This window comes from Aegilops tauschii, chromosome 5 (genome assembly GCF_002575655.3).
Source record: "Aegilops tauschii subsp. strangulata cultivar AL8/78 chromosome 5, Aet v6.0, whole genome shotgun sequence".
NCBI classification, from domain to species: Eukaryota; Viridiplantae; Streptophyta; class Magnoliopsida; order Poales; family Poaceae; genus Aegilops; species Aegilops tauschii.
The window spans coordinates 537,978,111-537,995,882 of NC_053039.3; the positions used below are offsets into that span (position 1 = coordinate 537,978,111).

At 42.5% G+C, this 17,772-nt stretch overlaps 2 protein-coding genes across 2 annotated transcripts; one reads left to right on the forward strand and one right to left on the reverse strand.

Moving 5' to 3' along the window:
• The first annotated feature begins 6,517 nt into the window (after nucleotides 1–6,517).
• On the forward strand, nucleotides 6,518–7,198 carry LOC109774944 (uncharacterized). The gene has a single exon (XM_020333705.1). The coding sequence runs from the start codon at nucleotides 6,518–6,520 to the stop codon at nucleotides 7,196–7,198; it is 681 nt and encodes a 226-aa protein (XP_020189294.1).
• An 8,649-nt stretch (nucleotides 7,199–15,847) lies between these two features.
• Nucleotides 15,848–17,344, reverse strand: LOC109774929 (uncharacterized). The gene has a single exon (XM_020333690.4). The coding sequence runs from the start codon at nucleotides 17,251–17,253 to the stop codon at nucleotides 15,997–15,999; it is 1,257 nt and encodes a 418-aa protein (XP_020189279.1). The 5' UTR covers nucleotides 17,254–17,344; the 3' UTR covers nucleotides 15,848–15,996.
• Between the last annotated feature and the right edge of the window lie 428 nt (nucleotides 17,345–17,772).

Below are 17,772 nucleotides of genomic sequence, written 5' to 3' on the forward strand. Positions count from 1 at the left end.
TCACATGGACGGTTCCAAAAGCATATTACAGCCAACGTCAGATTTTTAGCCATGACAAAACAAACACTTTTCATGGTAATTTGTGTTCGTCCAAGTTTAATTGACGAGCAGACAAATCCGTCTCAGTTCACTATTTGTCGGCGGGAAATTATTGTGCTCATAAACTAAATTTGTCATCCTCACGTCAATATAAATTGCCATAAAAGCATTTCATTTGTCATGTCTAAAAATCTGACGTAAGAACTTCAGCCTTTCCCTTTCTTTTGTCCACGACAGTTTTCAAATGGATGGATTAAGCACACCAATAGTATAAATACATACATACACCTATATTATAAACCGGCTAGGTTTTCAATTTTCTGCTTTTCTTTATATTTTTTATTGCCTCATGGGATTGATTACGTGGAGGTGAGAGCATGTGGTAGGTTTTGGTTTATGTTTTGCCTTGCAAAAGAAGAGCAAAGCATAATGTAAGGATTAAAGTATTATATTTTTTAATAATTGTATGAGAAAGAAGAGGAGCGAGAAGGGAAGACGACTGTAAATTGACAGTCACGGGACCCAAGAAACATTGTGATAGTGTAAGATGGGTCATTATATTAATAATATAGTGCTCCTTAGCAACTGTAGCTACTATACATGTTACCTATTAGGTTGACTATAGATAATGTGGCAACGTTGTATAGCTGGTTGTTGTCTATACTATTAACCATGCTCGAATAGTACGATTGAGATCTCTGCCGCTTGCCAATATGGTACGCAAACCTGGCTATATGGGTCATGCCTGTAAGGTTGGCTCGCGATTACGAATTTTTGGCCCAGCATGGCACGTGAATAAAAGTGCTTGGCCGGTCTTTGGCCGCCATGGATCAAGGCAGTACTTTTTTTGGGCATTTTTAGTGTTGTTTTGATCTTTCTAATCTAAAAAATAAAGCCTTTCAGGGATATTTTGGCATTTACAGCTATTTTAGCCTTTTTTTAATATTATTTGGGCCTTTTTAACATGGGTCGCCCTACAGCTATGTCGGGCCGGCCCGGCCCTTTTATCTATCGTGACAGGCCGATCTGTGCCTCGAAGCCGCAACTCCTGTTGGGCGCTCTTTACACCACTTTTTTTTGAGACATTCTGGCTAAACTTTATTCAAATCATCTGAACATTTACAGGAATAAAATTCAAATCCCCGGTTGTCCTAACCAGACACGGCGGCCAAACCCGAGTGAAAGAGCGTGCTTAGCGAGATTGTGAGCCTCGAAATTCGAGCTCCTAAACTCGTGGATGAAATTACAAGCAGTAAAAGAACTAGATTGGTCTATTATTTCATGTATGATTGCTCCGTGATCAGCTAGACCGCCATGCTTGATGTCTTCCACCACGTTCTTGCAGTCGGACGCCCACATGGATTTTCTGCTCGTACAAGTCCTCCGCAAGTGCCAAAGCCTCTCTGACTGCCAGTGCCTCAAGTGTGACAGGTGAACATATGTGTTTGAAGGTAGCCGAAGAAGCTCCTAAAAAAGCTCCAGTAGCGTCACGACACACCTGCCGCTGAACCATAGTTATCGTTCATAACTGCTGTATCTGCATTGAATTTCACAAAACCTGGAGGCGGGGGTAACCATTGTGATTGCTTCAAGACGCAGCTCCTACTCAAAACCTTCCCAGGTTTTGATAATATTTGGATGTCCTTCAGAAAAGATGTGATAAAACAATGGATAGACAGGGGACTGTCAAATAGATCCTCATGTGTTGCTCTCCTCCGGGATCTCCAAATAGCCCACATCGTCACCACCATCTGAATAAACTCATCTTTGGACAAACTCTCATGCATCTTGAACATCCAGTTTTTAGCGTTCATACCCAGATTGTTGCACATTTGTTCCACTAGTTCCTCTGAAGATAAGGACCAAACACTTCTTGCCATGACACAATCAATAAGCCCATGTTTCCAGCTGTCTTCTGCCGCACAAAATGGGCAAACAGAGCTCGTAGACATGTGTCTATGGTGCAAAACACCGGCAGTTGGAATCGAGTCGGTACATAGTCTCCAAATAAAGTTTTTCAGTTTAGACGGAACCTTTATTTCCCATAGCGAAGTCCAGGTTTTTCCGTCCAGAACCCAAGCCGACGTTCCTGTTGTGCCGTACAGAAGATTTTCTCGCTGAATCTTCATTTTCAGAAGCATTTTGTACGCTCGCTCGGTTCGCCGCCGATTTCGTCGGAAAACCCTATTTGTCGCTCGCTGCGGCAAAATGTCGGGGAACGCACAGGCGATCGAGCGATCGTTCCAGGTTGGCCGGCCCGTTAAGTATTTTCAGGATTCCCGGTTTTCGGAAACTTCTAGGACGTTGCAGCCGATTCTTTTTTATTCTGGGAACCTTCCAGCAGGTTCCTGAACCGGATTTATTTATTTTTTCCGTTTCTTTTTTGTTTTTTCATTTTCCTTGTTGTTTTTCTTCTTTTATCTCTTATTTCGTTTTCTTTTCTCTTCTCTTCTTATTATCTGTTCATCTTTTTTTCAAGTTTATTTTTCTTTTTGAACAAAGGTTCAGACACTAGATAAATGTTTGAATTTCTTAAATTTTGTTCACACATTGGAAAATTGTTCCTGTTTTAAAATTTTGTTCAGCAATTGCAATAAAGTTTAGAATAAAAATTGTTCACTTTTTTCAAGAAATGTTCAAAAATTCCAAACGGTTTAGAACTTCAAAATTTTGGAAAATGTACATATCTGAAATTTTTGTTCAGAAATATGAAATATGTTCATGAATTTCAAAAAAATGTTCCCCTTTTCAAATTTATTCACACATTCAAAAAATGTTCTTGTTTTCTAAATTTGTTCATAAATTCAAAAAATATTGGAGTTTTGAAAAAAAGTGTTCGTGGTTTCAATTTTGTTCTTTTTTTTAGTTTGCATTTTCAAAAAATTGTTTGAAATTTCGAAAAATGTTCACGTTATCATATTTTTCAAAAATGTGCATGTTTTCATTTTTTTCAGGAGCTTCGTAAATGTGCAAGTTTTCATTTTTTCAGGAGTTTCGAAATTGTTCAGTTTCAAATTTTTGTTCACAAATTTCAAAAAATGTTCGGGCGGTTCAAAACATGTTCCCGTTTTCAAAAATTGTTCACAAATTTTAAAAATGTGCATGTTTTCATTGTTCAGGCGTTTTGAAAATTCTCAGCTTCAAATTTATTTCAAATTTCAAAGAATTTTATTTTTTTCACATTTTCCATATGTTCAGATTCTGCCTTGGAATTTCAAAAACAATCCCTTTTCAAAAAAAAATGTTCCTGATTTTCGAAAATATTTCAGTTTAAAAAAAGTTCATCAATTGTGAAAAAAGTTCGTTAAAATTAGAAAACACGCTCATGGATTTTCAAAATAAAACTACAAAAAATGAAAAAGTACATCGATGTGAAAAAAAAGTTCACCGAATTTGAAAATTTAATCATGTTTAAAAAAACTTCATAAATTTGAAGAAAAAGTTCATGTATTTGCAAACAATTCGTCGAACTAGGAGAAGAAAAATAAAAAAGAAACAAGGGAAAAGGAAAATGGAAAAAAAGAAAGAATAAAAGAAAGAAAAGTTTGTAAGTTGCTAGATCTCGCTTGGTGGCGCGATGGTTACACCTGCGTGTACGGATGATGGAGGTCGCGGGTTCGAATTGCAACCAGCCCGTGTATTTTTGCGGACCTAAACATGGATAAAAAAAAACTACATGGACCGGCCGAGCGCAGGGGCGCTTCTGGAGACCGTTTACAGAATATATAATAACGGGCGCCTGAAGCGCCAAATAGGAATCGCCGAGGCAACATGGCATGGCCCTTCTATGAAAGGTCCTTCACGGGTCGTGCCATGTTGCGACTTTATAAGAATAGGTCATACTGGGTTGGGCTATGCCGCCCATATGGCGAGGTCTGACACTTCGCATAGCGAGGTGACCACTTTTCCTTCATCTCGCCCTTATATCTACTAGCAGATATGCCCGTGCATTACAACGGGGGAGATAATTGACGTGTCCATTGAAATATTCGTCAGCATGGCCCAACAACATCCGAATTGTCCACGACCACGGCAGAGAGGCGTACACTGAGGTCTAGCAGAAATTCATATCAATAGTATGCTAAGAAGCATGGTACACATACAATACTTTTGGTACGATTTTGTACGACAATTCTGATCTCAATAAAAATATTTTATTAAATGTGTACGGGACGTCGCGTTTTGGCTCGTAGGTGCATATACACCTATTATGAAATATATGCCAAAAAGACATTTCAAGACGTAAAAACAATTGAGAAAAAATTCGGCGTGTACATCCGGACATTATATGTGTGCGCATAAAGTTTTGATGAAAAAAGCCATTTTTTGTGTCATGTCCAAAAAAGACAAAAAATGCCTTGTGAATAGCCGTAATCAAGCATAAAAAAATGTCTTTTCTACACAAGCCACAAAGAATGTCCTTTTTCACCAAAACTTTGTACACACACATATAGTGTCCGGATTTACATGTGAGATTTTTCCTCGTAATTTTTTAACTTTTCAAAATGTATATTTGGACAATGGGTGCATATACACCTATGAGCGAAAGCCAATCTCTGCATACGCTTGAAGATTAATAAAAGAAAGTGTCTATGTTTGAGCAAAACGACCCTAGTTGGTTGCATACAACTCGACACTCTTATTTCTGTTGCACACAACGGACGCACACTGTGCAGCAACACATATATGCGTGCCCCTCCCACGTCTCTTGGTATTATTTTCTTTTTATTATTGCATTGCATGCATGCCATGTCCTTAGTATTAATACCAATTCCTTTGTGTTATTCTCTCCTTTATTTTGTTAATCTTCTGTTCTTTTTTATCCCTACTGATCACGTCATTTATTCTCTCCTTTCTTTATTTCTCCTATATGCCCACGTAACATATTTCATATATATAAAGATGATATAAAAGTTATTTGTGGGTTAGCATTTCCCAAAATACACCATAGCAATTAATTAAGTTAATTAAGATTATGCTTTGAACGGAATTTTAAAGTGGTTAGCAGGAACAAATAATAGAACGGTTCGAAACTACGCATTTTTCTGATCAAATTACATATACAAATTATTTTAGTCTGAATGACGGTTGCAAAGTTATAGCATAATCATATTTAACATATTTTGTGTAACTAATAAAAGCAGGGACCTATGGGCTGTTCGAACTGAGTCTACTGCAGCTGAGCACGGAATATTAACCAGCGCCCAGGCGCACGAGATAGCTAAGATCTCAAGCCTATGATATTCCTTGATTTGATTATGAGACCGGAGAAACGTAGCTTCGTCCGGCCTAGTAAGAACGTGACTATGATCATCGCTGAAACTGCTGATATACCAAATTGCACACTCTTTTATCAAGCTTCACTGTTAAATGGGCTTCGCACAAGCATCGACTCTTCAGTCTGAGCCTACGGGTCCTCCCTTTCATGATACAAAACTTGGCCAGTCGTTTTCCAGCCCACCCAAACCCCCCACCCGCCCCTCCCGCCCATTTCATCCCATGCCGCCGCTTGTTGCGCCGCATTCATGCCGATCCAGAGCATGCAGCGGCCGACATTGATGCCCGTGATATGACCGGACGGAAAAGCCGGAAATACACAAATCTGAAGATCTAATGGCTAAAAATGCAGGTGGCTTGAGAGGGTGATCAGTTATAATGTATCTAATTTTTCAATATAACCTGTGTTCTTTTTCAGAACAAAAAAAATTGTTGGAACAACTATGGAAGCTTTTTTTTAGAACACGATATGGAAGTTAGAGGACTAAATTTGACTGTCACACCAAAGTATTGGCCTTGCATTTTACTCTTATGTAAATCAGTTTTGCTAAAGCACATCTAGATGTGCCATAAGTATTGCACATCTAAGTTCTATGTCATTGATCTTACGTTGAGATTCGTGGGAATATTTTCTTTTTCTTTTTTCTTTTTTCCACTTTATGCTTGATTCACATACTTAGATATGCAATAACTAGAGCACATCTAGATGTGCCCTAGACACATCCTATGTAAATAATGTAATGATTATGATGTCCGATTGAATAACCCTGTACGTTGTTGTCACTAACCACATTGATCTCTCAACTTGGGAGTTAAGTTGTACTGCAAACTGTTGTCAAACTCTTAATGAAAAATGGGGGCCATGAGGCCCCTTCTATCGGAAAAAAAAACTGTTGTCAAACTAGTGCAACTTGGGAGCCAGACATACGTTGTTTTTCTTTGTTGCGATGGGCCAAATAAACCTTCTTTTGGGTTGCAAAAGTACGTGTAATCTGAATCTGGTTACGTACGCAGGAATTTGACAAGAACCAAACACCTCAATACTTTCTTGTACAACAAATCTCCCAAAAAAATTGTCTTGTACAACAAGGAAAAAAATCCTTAACGATGACGGCGTATATACATAGTACCATAGCTCATCCGGTTCTGCACCCAATTACCAGCCTCATCGATCAATCTGTACGGTCAGGAGCAGCGGGAGATGCCCTGGCTGTCGGAGACGTCGGCGATGGTGGATGGGAAGTTCCTGGCGTCCCACCCGACGGCGTTCGCGGTGACCAAGCTACACACCTGGATGGGCGCCGTCTTGGCCGTGAGGAACTCCGCCACCGGCGCGGCCGTGATGGAGGTGGAGACCGTCGAGGTTGGCTACCGCAACCTACGCGCCCTCGTCTTGCTCGACGCGGCCTCGCGCCGCCCCCTGCTAACGGTGGAGGAGGTCGGCACGAACCGGCGGCGCTGGCAGGCGATCAGGGGCGGGGGCGCGAGCCGGGGCAACCGGGTGTTCGTCGCCATCGACAGGACGGGGTTTTTCGAGACGGGGGTCCTGGTCGACGTGTTCCTCGAGGGCAATTCCACCGCCCACCCGGACTACGTCGTCCACGGCAGCTACTTCAAAGGAGCGATGACCGTCTCCCGCGGCGGCGGCGGCGGGGAAGATGTTGCGCAGATCGGCAAGGAGGACGGCAGCAAGTCGAGCGTGCTGAGCGGAGAGCACACGTACCATGTCAACATCGACCCGGACGTGGACCAGGCTCTCGTCCTCGCACTCACCGTGATTGTCGACCAGAGGCACAATTATGATTTTGAAAGCTCAAGCTGTTCTTGTAACCATTCGTCTCACCATGCAAGTAGATCGACAGGGAGCCGCAGTCATCATTAGAATAAATCGTACGCAGAAGTACATCACATATTAATAATGTTTGACAATCGTTTGCCGTTTTGCAAAGCCATCAATCTTGGAGTAGCTTATATAATTTGTTTTTTTCTTTCATTCTCAATTTGTTTGTGTTTTCATCATTGTTCAAGAATTCACCTGATTAATCAGTTAACGGGCCAGTTAATCGCTACTCATAGCATGGCCGAATTGAATAACACATATCCGTCGTATTAACTTGCCAGATTAATTGGCCAGTTAGACCGATTAATCAGTTGTTAGGTCGATTAATCCCCACTGGCCCATTAACAAGTGGGCAAACAAAGCCCAAATTTTTGGTCCATAACCCCTTCATGCCCCATCCAGCTTCTTAATAGTTAGGATTAATAATTTTACCTCCTCTCTATGCTTTTCATATGTGTACGGCAACATGTTTTGTTATACTAAATAGCTGGAAGCATGAGAGTATGCACTAGTAGAAAAAGGGCCTTTAGTCCCGGTTCTGGAACCGGGACTAAAGGGTCGTTACTAAAGCCTTCCCCTTTAGTCTCGGTTCTTACACGAACCGGGACTAAAGGCCGTCCACGTGGCCGCAGCCTGGAGCTCCACCTTTAGTCCCGGTTGGTAACACCAACCGGGACTAAAGAAATTTTATGATTTTTTTTCAAAAAAAAATTTTTGAAATTTTTTTGATTTTCAAATTTCTGAATTATTTTAACCTCTAATCTCCAATCACCCCTCATCACTGCTCAATTTAACCTCTAATCTCTAATCACCCCTCATCATTCCAAATCATCTAACTTCCCAGACGGTCCTCTCACTACTCCAGCCTGAGCACGCTTAACTTCCGGGTTCTATTCTCCCTCGTTTCCAAGTCTGCACTTGTTGTTTTCCTGACAATAGTAAGATGTCAATCCTATTAACCCTCAGGAATTTAGCTTGAGCATGAAGCCACACATTTCACTGTTTGAGTTTGAAACTATTGTTCTAAAAAACAATAATTATTTAGTAACACTAATATTTCTTGAATAAGTAGTTTGACCATAGTTTGACCACAGTTTGACCAGATTTGACCAAAATTCAAAAAAACTGAAATAATTATTTAGTAACACTAATATTTATTGAATAATTAGTTTGACCATTGTTTGACCACAATTTGACCAGATTTGACCAAAATTCAAAAAAACTGAAATAATTATTTAGTAACACTAATATTCTTGAATAATTATTTAGTAACACTAATACTTCTTGAATAAGTAGTTTGACCAGATTTAACAAAAATTCGAAAAAAAACAGAAATTTGAGCATAACTTTTTTTCCTTTTAAAATTTGAGGATTCTAAAAATTTGCAAACAGGCCGTAGGCCGTCAAAATCGGATGCGGATTTTCGTGCTGAACATTTTGATATATTATACATTTTTTCTGACATCGTATGCAAAAGTTATAGCCGTTTTACATTTTCCCTACACTTTTTGCAAAACATGTCTAAATTTAAGTTTTTAAATTTTCCTAACTAGTAGATGTAGTAACATAACTACATCTCGAAGGATTTTAATTTTTGAAGTTTTTATCATTTTATTTTGCTTTTTACAAAACCGAAAAGGCGAGGGGGGGGGGGGGTAGAGTTTGAAAATGAGCCCTTTAGTCCCGGTTTGAGACACGAACCGGGACCAAAGGGCATCGCACCCTTTAGTCCCGGTTCGTGTCTCAAACCGGGACTAAAGGGCTCAGGTGAACCGGAACTAATGCCTTAGCCGCACGAACCGGGACTAGTGATGGTATAATACATAAAACATCTTGATATATGTTGGCAAGTTACTATTCAATCTACCGATTAATGGTCGATCGATTAATCCAGTTAATAGGCCGATTCACCGATTAATCGCTACTCCTAAACTGGCCGAGCAGCTACCAGTTAACGATTTCTTGAACATTGGTTTTCATACATATGTTGGACGTTAATCCCCAGCGAGCATTCGCTGCCAAGCTTGGCATTTGCGAGGGACGGCATTTTTAGTGTTAGTAGTGGACATTGTTTGACGACAGTTTGTACAATTTAACTCCCAAGCTAATCAATCTGAACAGTGACAACAGCGTACATGGCTATTCAATTGGAAACATGGTTTTTGTTTTCAGTTTTGCTAAAGCACATCAAGATGTGCTCTAAGTATTGCGCATCTAATTTCTATGTTATTGATTTTATGCTAAGATTCGTGCAAGCATTTTTTTTTGTATTTTTTCTTTCTAGTTTAATTGAGTCACTTAGATGTGCAATAACTAGGCACATCTAGATGTGCCCTAGATAGACTCGTTTTCAGTTTTGCCTGGTAACCTGGTAAACATATTGTAATGGTAAAATTTAGATACGGTTCATATACGGAGTCCAAAACTTGAATTTTTAGTTTCTATCAGCTTTTTTGGAAGTGTTCAAAGTTTAAATTTCTGAAAGTTTGATTTTTTCCTAAAAAAAGAACGATTTTCTGAAAGTTTGATTTTCTGAAAGGTTGATTTTTTTGAAAGTTCGAACCTCAGGATGTTTGATTTATCTGAAAGTTTAAATGTTTTAGTTTGAAAGGGGGACAAAAAAAAATAAAACGTACAAGAAAAAGGGAGAGGAAGAGAGAACTAGGCCTAGACAAAAAAAGGGAAATAAACCGTACAGGATCAACCAACCGAAGAAAAAAAAAAGCAAATACCATATTTTTTTTATAGACTAGCAAATATGCCCGTACGTTGCAACGGGAGCAAACGGTCCAATGAGGACATGGCTTGCTTGCTTTCGAGTCGTGCTTTGATCCATGCTCGCATCAAATTGGATGTAGTGCGGCCTCCCACCATTTTCCCAAAATGGTGCCCATCCCTATCTCCATTTCCGCTACAAGAAAAGACTAGTAATAGTCAGGAGCTTTGTGTGCCCACGCCCATAACTCATGCACGTCTTCATGTTTTTGGAGGCTACTCCTCTACAACCGGGTTGTCTCGGCCGATCAAATGCCCATGCCCTTTGCCTTGGGACCACGACCATCGCCACACCGGTCGCCAGTTCATACCATTGAAACGGCCAGTCGACATCGGAGAAACGGACCCGTGCATTGATATGGGAAAAAGGCAAGGGATCGTTTCATGTGTGTCGTGGCAAGCGCCAAAGTTCTTCTCCGTTTTCTGCCTCTTTTGTTAATCACTATGTGATTTACCGATATGTCGGGTTCATCCTGCGGAGGCATGACATTGAGGAGTAAGGGCATACATCAATGTGGCCATGTGGGTGACATGCACCTCCTAGCAAGGGGAACCGGACGGAGGGGGCGCCATCATCGGGTTTTTGAGGTTCTGTAAATTTAAATATAAAATATGAAAGATGTTTGTGGAGGTAAGGTTGACATCGTCGTCCTTGAGGGGGACATACCAGGACAACATGACTCGTGTATCTTCTTTGTAGTTTGTAATAAGTAGCCGGTGACTGTCCTTTCGGCCTCGTGTCTTGTCTATTCGTTTGAGTAGAGCGCGACGGAGAACACTAGTAACATGTGCCTGCCTCTTGTTGACCTCGACCAACCACACTGTATCATCGATGTCGATGCAGCTACCGGCATGGCGTCCTTCATTCACCGGTAGCACGGAGCATTGGGGTCATCCATATTGCGAACTCCGATGAGACACCCACGAGCGCCATCGATAGAGGCGCACATGCTCCGTGATGCCTTGGCCGAACCGAAAACAACTGCTCCCTCTGTTTTTGAAAGAAGTGTACTTCCAACAAGAGAGTCAAAATATCTTAAAGTTTGACCGAGTTTATGTAAAAATATATCAATGCTTGTGAATCCAAATAGGTATATGACGAAAATATATTCTATCATGAATCTAGTGCTACTAATTTGATGGCATAAATGTTGGTCTATTATTGCATAAATACGGTCAAACATAAAAAAGTTTGACTTTTCAACAAAGTTGGAAGTACACTCTTTTAAGAACGGAGGGAGTACATGCTAGGAATTGATCTCTAAAAAAAATACAAACGACATACATCACGCACTCACATAAGAGCAACTCCAACGGGCCGACCAAAACAGACGGCGCTTTTGTCCGCTTTTTGTCTGTTTGGGTTGGTCGCCCGCCCGGCGTCCGCCCTCTTTTAGATTTGAGTGGGCAGTTCGCCCAACGCGCTGACCCATTTCATGACCGCGCGCGCATAGATAATGCCAGCGGCCATGTCGTCGCCCTGGTTTTGGCGGTCCAGCGCGCGGGAAAGGTTCGCGCGTGCGGGGAAAAATCGGCTCAGCGTGCGCTGGTTTTGGCGCGTCGCGGCCGGCACTCGTTATTAAGAAGGCGCTCCCTCCACAGTCTGTCCGCCGCCCACTCGTCTCGCCCCCTCTCACTAGCCTCGCCGCCTCTGCGCCACCATGTCGATGCGCCGCCTGGGCGCTTCGGATTTTCGCGGAGTCCGCGAGCGCCGCTCCGGCGCCTTCTCCTCCTAGATCTGGTTTGCCGAGAAACGCCTCATTCTCGGCACCTTCGACACCGCAGAGGAGGCGGCCCGCGCGTACGATGCGGCGGCGTGGCGCCTCCGGCGGCCTCGTCGGGAGATGAATTCTTCCGACGTGTCGACGAGCCAGCGGGCGCAGGATCTCGCGCCTCTCCCGCGGCTTTTCACCGACGAGGATCGTCGTGACAACCGGAGGCGGCAGTGTCGCCTCGCCATCGCCGAGATGGACGTGGAAGCCATGGCGGTGTGGCACGAACGCTTCCCGCAGGACATCGTCAACGAGTGCCAGTTCTACAAGCAAAGGAGGATGGAGAGGGAGGCGAGGAGGAGGGAGCGAGCCGCCTATCAGGAGGACAAGCATGAGCGGAAGCAGGCCGCTCAATTTGAACATGAAGCTAGGAGAAGCGTCGTCCTGGGACTCCGAGGACGAGCGCTATGCTGACGCCTACATTCAGATGTCGGAGGAGGACATTACCGAGCCGGAGTCAGAAAACAACGAGTAGTTGATCTTTTCTTTTATCTGTCTATGCTAGAACTATGTATGTATCTTTTTTCTATCGGAAAAGATGGCCGGCGGCGTCGGCGATGAAGTAGACGGGCGAGGGTGTGCTGTTGGATGGGAAGAGGCCAATGTACCACCGACTAGCGGGCCCGGGGAGGAGAGAGGGCGAGCGCGCACGCGTCCGTCTTGTGTCCGCGCCGACGCAAATCCGACTAAAAAATAAGCCAGAAATGGATCGCCTCATTAAAATTACTCTAAGTACGCATGTCCATTTGGATCGGCGCGTTGGGCCGACTTTTCTGTCCGCACCGACCCAAACGAACGGCGACGGATGAAATGGATCGCCTCATTAAAATTACTCTAAGTACGCATCGCACACCCAAACTTTAAACATATGAAAAAGAACACACAACACCCGAATCAAGCACGCATCTGCACACATGACGCATAAATCAATTCTTTCCACGTGGTTCAATACATCGTTCTTTTCCATATGTTCAAATACATTTTTGCTGCAATGCTTAATCGCGGGATGTTCTGGCATTTGCAACAACGACACTGCAGTGCGGATCAGCGAGAGAGATGGTAGTACTGTACCAAACTGCATGCCTGCCTGGCACTTTCACATAGTTGTCCTACCGTTTCGATCTGCTTCTCCGACGTCTGTCGTCAAAATGGACACCCTAAACGTCCACCGACACATCCCGACGTATTTGTGGACAGTGCTAGTGGAGTCAGTCATCCATATATACAATAAATATCGGCCTCACGTCCCACCTGGCCTCCTCAATTTAACATGCATACTACTCCCTCCATTCTCAAATATTTGTCTTTCTAGCCATCTTAAATGGATTACAACATACGGATGTATGTAGACATGTTTTAAAGTGTAGATTTATTCATTTTACTTCGTATGTAGTCATTTGTTGAAATATCTAAAAAGACAAATATTTAGGAACGGAGGGAGTAGCAGGCAGAGGCGCGGTGACACATCGCGCCCCTCAAGAAGCCTGTGCAGGCATCTATGTTGTATTTTTTAAAATAAGAGAAAAGACGTCAGTCACTTTGAGGGGCCAGCTCGTCGTATGTGAGTTCTAGTTTGCTTGCTGACATTAAATATGGCAATAAATAACAATCAAATGGAAGAAATGAATTAACACCTTTGTATATCTAGCTGACAACATCACTTTTTTCAGTACAAGTACTCCTTTGTATACATGCATACTAGTATTCCTTTGTATTGTGTTGACAATATCATATATGAAATATCTTGTCAACTCTTGTCAGCACTTTTTTCAGTACAAGTACCTACGACGCATGCATGACACAAACATACTCTCCCCCCTCTGGCTCCCATAACAAAGGTAGCATTTAAGTTTCATTTGACATTTTCAACCGTTTATATCTCTTAAACCAAAATTACATAAGTGAAATGTTTTATATATTTGATCTCCGGGTGTCAGGATCTTTAGAACAAGATTAAATACATTTTAAATACATTTAATTTTCAACATTTCAGTTAACTTATTCACTCAATATATTTTTGTGTGAAACTGCTTATTTCATTGTTTGAAATTTATATTTGTGAAATACAACCATTATTTGAGTGTTTGAAAATGATAGGTGTGAAATCTATAATTTATGAAGCAAGTAAAATCTATATTTGTGAAGTTTTGAAACTAGTTATTTCAAATATGTGCAACTGATTATGTCAAAACTTTTGAGCGAAACATGTTTAATGAAGCGAATGAAATTGTTTTTGGAACTAATTGAAATATGTCTTTCAAATAATTAAAATCAGTAAATTAAAATGACTTAAATCAAGTTTTTTTGGCAAAAGGTGTGAAATCGGTCTCTTAAGGATTGAGATAAGTTTTTTGAAATGAGTACAATTATATTCTGAAATGAGCGAAGTGAGTTTTATGCAACAATTTAGGTCCATTTTTTTAATATGCGAAACTTGTTATTTCGGATATATCAAATGGATTGTTTCATGTGTGAAACTGATTATTTCAAATATATGAAATATCTTATCAAAGCGAAAAAATATGTTTTATGAAAGTCATTTCAAAGACAACTGAAATATATAAAATTAGAAGTAGTTCAAATATAACAGTTTTTTAATATATGAAACTGGTATTTTTCAAATATATGAAACATGTTTCAGTTTGTTTGCCACTTTTCTTATTCCAGTTTGTGAAAATATGTGAAATGGGTTATTTCAATAAAATTGAAATTGATTATCTAAAATATGTGAAACTGATATTTTTCAAATATATGAAACATATTTCAGTCTGTTTGTCAATTTGCTTATTCCGGTGTGTGAAAAATATGTGAAATAGGTTATTTAAAATACGGGAAATTGACTATTTCAAACACGTTTAAATTGTAGCATTGCTGTCCATGTATTTTACTCAATTTTTTAGTGTGTTTATCAATTTGCTTATTCGACAGCGTCAAAAATATGTTAACTTGGTTATTTGAAATATGAGAATTTGGTTGCGTTCATTGTGCGTAATTTGTTATCAAAAATATATTAAATTCTATTTTACTAATATATCAAATATATCCGTGTCTTTGTGAGTTCCATATTCCAGTTTGTGAAAATAAGCGGAACACTAGAAAGAACTTTATGAAATAGTGAAACAATGTAATGTTTTATGAAAGAGATTTCAAAGATAATTGAAACATATAATAAAATATATTTCAAACATATACAAAATTGATCTTGTTCTGAAGGTCTTGTCACTATGAATTCAAATATACAAAAAGTTTCAATAATGGATATTTGGTTTAAAAGATATGAATCATTAAAAATGTGAGGATAATTATAAAATGCATGTCATATGTATGGCGTGAGAGAATGCATGCACGGTGCTCTCCACTCTAACTCACTCTCTCTCTCTCTCTCTCTCTCTCTCTCTTCTGTAAAAACTGACAATATCTGAAACTAGTACATGTATTGCTATATGTAATCTATATATGGAAATAGAGTATAAAATCTGCACGGATCTTGAGGAAACTGATGGATGGGGGATTGCCCACAGGTACATACCGGCACTAGTAAAATTACTTATTCGGAAAATCATCCCCAACGATGCCGCTCAATTACTTTCCCTTAGTTCAGTTGCTAGTCGAGGTTACACCTCTCTAAACTAATATAAGACGTCTTATATTGGTTTACAGAGGGAGTAATTAACAATATGTATATTAGAGTTTTAAAAATGAGGTATAACCAGAGAAAGCATAACATGTTTTATGAAGAAGAAATGTTTTCCTCTTGAAAAGGAACGATTTAAAGAATGAAACTAAACAGAACATTTTGTACGAGGAAGGAGCAATATTTTCATTAAGACGGACAGTTTTTAATGGAAAAAATGAACAGTATAAATTGAGGGTATCATTTCTTCTTGCAGATGGAACAAACCACCTTCAGAGTGAGAGTAGCCATCATCCTAAAAATAAGCAAATTTATTCCATCGTGCTAATAGTAATAGGTCGTCGATATGATTCGGCCAAGCAGGTCTCGTACATAGTTCCAAAAAAGTAGTAGTACGATTCATGCTTTTCTAAAAGAAGTAGATCAGATGTGGATCGCACTACATTGCTAGCTTTACCCAATGTTGTTGTCGTTTGTGATGAACTGATGATCCATTGCGAGAAGAAAATCTGGAATATAACAAAAGACTATCATCACGATGGAGTTGATCGATGATCCGCGCAAATTGTCTTTGGAAATCATACATTGTTTTTGGAAGCCAAGCAAGATAGAGTACGCGCGCTGGTAGAGCACAAATTACATTGAAAACGTCGGCTTAATCAGCCGCTGAAAAGGGCGGCGACCGGCGCAGCGACCGCCGAGGCGATGGTGGGCGTGGAGAAGACAGCAGTGGCCACGGCGCCGCCAGCGGAGCGGGAGATCCGGAAGAACAGCCGCGGGGCCGTCTCGAACGCAACTCGTGATATCAGCAGCCCGCCGGCAACGCCCGGGGCGGCCATGGTAACGTGGCCGCAGCACGGCCCGACCAGCATGGCAACGCCATACAACCAGCCCCAGCAGGAGCAGAGGACCTGGACGAGCGCCTTCGCCACCTGAACGGCGGCGGTGCACAGGATCTGCCAGCAGTGCCAGACCAGGGCCGCGACGCAAACGACCGCGGCGATGGCCAGCACGTAAGGGAGCGCGACGGCAGCGGCGTCCTTGAGCCACCGCCAGAGCGCCTCCAAGGCCGGGACGAGCTCGTGGGCCTTGCTCGCGGCCGTGTCGACGAAGCGCTGGACGAGCGGCCAAAAGCCGTCCAGATCGAGGCAGATGCCGCCGACGGCGTTCTGCACCCACCGCCAGAATGACTCTAACGACAGGACGAGGTTGTGGGCAGCGCCGGCGAGCGCGGCGGGGAGGTCGGCGAAGATGCCCTGCGTGTGCTCCCAGAAGCCGTCGAAGCCGGAACTGACGCCCGCGGCGGCGGCCTGGAGCCACTGCCAGACCGCTTCAAACGGCACCACCAGAGCGTGGGCCGCGCTCCCGAGCGCGGCGACGAGGCTGTCGAAGCAGCCGTGTATGAGCTGCCCCAGACCGTGGAAGCCGAAACTGATGCTTGCGGGGGCGGCCTGGAGCCACTGCCAGAGCGTTTCGAATGGCACTGCCAGAGCATGGGCTGCGCTGCCGAACGCAGCGACGAGGTTGCTGAAGAATAAGCTGACGCCGGCGGCGGCAGACTGCAGCAGATGCCAGAGCGCCTCGAACGGCACTGCCAGAGCGTGGGCCGCGCTCCCGAGCGCCGCGACGAGGCTGTCGAAGCAGAAGCTGACGGCGGCGGCGGCGGACTGCAGCAAGTGCGAGAGCGCCTCGAACGGCAGGGCGACCAGGTGGGCAACGGCGGCGATGGCCGCCTGCAGCCAGTGCCCGAGCACCTCGAACGGCAGGACGAGCAGGTGAGCCACGCTCGCGAACAGGCCGGCGATGAGCTGCCACATGCCGTCGAGGCCGAAGCTCATGCCGACGGCGATTCCTTTGGCCGCACCGCCGCCTGCGCCGCGCAGGAGCCTCCGTGCTGCTGCGTCAGCGAAGGCCATTGCTTGCTCTCACGCAACCTTCCCTCCTTTTTCCGAGAACAAGATTCCTTCTGTCCGAGCGGAGTGGAGTGGGCGACTGACCGCTGCTGGAGTGAGGAGTCTTCTCTCTCTCTGTTTTTTTTTGCTTAATAATTAATTAAATTGATTTCTCTGTTTTTGAGACCGTATATATCCCATTGGGCGGTCAGGGTGGCTTCGTCGAATCGTCGTGAATGGTTCCCAAAGCATCTGCTTTTTTTCATGAAAAGAAAAGAAATGCCCATTCGGCAGTCAGCTTCGTCCTCGGCTCGTGACTTGCCAATTCACATGGATGGTTTCCAAAGCGTTACTAGCTTTTTTGGTGAAAACAAAAGATGCTCGTCTTCGAACAATTCACCGATGCACTTCCGCTGTCTAGGTTAATCAATGCTTTATTTTTTTTTTCAGTTTTGCTAAAACACATCTAAGTCCTATGTCATTCATTTTACATTAAGATTCGTGCAAACATTTTCTGTTATCTTTTTTCTTTTTCTTTCTAAT

Excerpts from the sequence above, each read along its gene's own strand:
- LOC109774944 (XM_020333705.1), top strand. The coding sequence starts at position 6,518 with ATGCCCTGGCTGTCGGAGACGTCGGCGATGGTGGATGGGAAGTTCCTG.
- LOC109774929 (XM_020333690.4), bottom strand. The coding sequence starts at position 17,253 with ATGGCCTTCGCTGACGCAGCAGCACGGAGGCTCCTGCGCGGCGCAGGC.